At 36.6% G+C, this 1829-nt stretch overlaps 1 protein-coding gene across 1 annotated transcript; it reads right to left on the reverse strand.

Annotated features, from left to right (window-relative positions):
- LOC116114967 (UPF0481 protein At3g47200-like) lies at positions 1 to 1329 on the reverse strand. The gene has a single exon (XM_031401102.1). It carries the CDS (start codon positions 1327 to 1329, stop codon positions 1 to 3), a length of 1329 nt encoding a protein of 442 aa, XP_031256962.1.
- Between the last annotated feature and the right edge of the window lie 500 nt (positions 1330 to 1829).

Below are 1829 nucleotides of genomic sequence, written 5' to 3' on the forward strand. Positions count from 1 at the left end.
TTAAACTGGCATATCAATGAAGTCCTTGGAAAGGTACAAATTAATGATCAAGAAATAGCTACAAGCAATGACAGAACAAACTGCTTGTATGAAGGTGAGAACAAGAAGAATTACAGCTGCAATGACAGAGATAGAAGCCCATGGAGTGTTGAAATAATTTTGTTTCAAGGCCGTCTTCCACTTGTTCCACGGGGTTCTGCTGTAGACGTTTAGTTGTACAACAAGAGCCGTATAGTTAAACAACCGAGGGTCTATATAACTCTCTTGGCCAAGCTTCTGAAAAACATCTGTCCTTCCTTCTCTATCCCAGACATATTCTTCAATAACTCCATTTTGAATGAGTATTTCCTGATCTTTTCGGGTGCGTACAAGGTGATTCATGATTACAATGTAGTCATTCAAATATCTGGTACTGAAATTTAATTGCTCATAAGCTAGGAGATTCACGAACAAGCTTTCCGTATCAGAAACTATGAGCAATGTTGGAATTTCCAGAATCCCATTTTTGAATCTGATATCAAAAAAATGTTTGCTTGAACCAACCTTAAACTTGACCCCAGCTTGCTCAAGTTCTGTTATAGTAGGTGTAGTTACAGTTTTGAGTTCATTTTCTGAGTAAAACTCTGGTGGTTGAAGACAAAGTCTCAACCAATCGAGTAAGTGCTTCGCTTTAGAAAAACAGTTTTCGAGCAAATTTTCTTCTATCTTCACTAGATAGTAACCAACTATATTTATCATCATATTACGGATTAGTTTGCGCAGGGAAAGATCATCAGACATTCCGTTCATGGGCATGGCTAGCTCAAACAAGCCCTTAAGCATGAACATTGGAAGTTGATTTTCTAGCTGATATATGTCAGGCCATATATCAATAGCGATGGAAGAAGATATCTCTGCCAACTGCTCTCTACTGGAGATCCTGTTGCCCTTTAGTAAAAATTCAATGACAAAGGCTGCATCAAGTAATATCATTTCTACAAACTCATTACTTTCTATACTAATGGTTTCTGCATAACATTCACGCAGTTCTACTTCTTTATCCTTTACATATAAAAGAAAATCCATAGTACTTTTCTCTGTTAGTTTAAGGAAATCTTGTAAAAATACCAGTTTTAGCTCTTCCGTGGCCATTAGTTCCTTTTTGCCATGGTGAAATGGACCGATGGAAACTGCCCGAGGAGTGCATGCGCTTTCGTTTAACTGTCGGATTCGTTGAGGAATTCTATAAATGCAACAGTTTCCGGACGAAGGATGCAAGGTGCTAAGCTTCCCATTCAATGTATCCGCCAGGTTCTTGATATCAATTGATGCATGCTCCCTTTTCTCCATCATTGCTTTCTCTATCCACTACCAATTGTCAATGAAGAAAGAAATTAAAAATCTATTGATTTTCAAACTGTCATACACACAAAATTGATGAAATTAACATTCCTTTCAATATGATAAAAGCTCATGACAAGAAGCAGAACTTACCTGCGGATGACCAACTTAAGGAAACAGATTCAAGAAACTTAAAGACCGAGGGGAAAAGACCTTGAGATTTGAGCTCTGCAGTTAGCTAAATCACACTGAATTGTATAACCAGAAACTTGCGAATTTATTCTTAAATGGAATTCTTCTCATCATGGCGTAAACCATGATTAAAATAAAGTTTTGGGTTGGCTTTATTCTAAAGCCTTACTATTACCGGTCAAAAGAAATATCCATCTTTCTTTCTTTCTTTCAACACAAAAGCATACACAATCTTGACCAATCAATGACAAAGTTGATTGCACAGAATAAAAGGCTATGAATAAATAGTAATAACACTACACAAAATACTCAAATAA

This window comes from Pistacia vera, unplaced genomic scaffold (genome assembly GCF_008641045.1).
Source record: "Pistacia vera cultivar Batoury unplaced genomic scaffold, PisVer_v2 Contig729, whole genome shotgun sequence".
In the NCBI taxonomy this organism is placed as follows: Eukaryota; Viridiplantae; Streptophyta; class Magnoliopsida; order Sapindales; family Anacardiaceae; genus Pistacia; species Pistacia vera.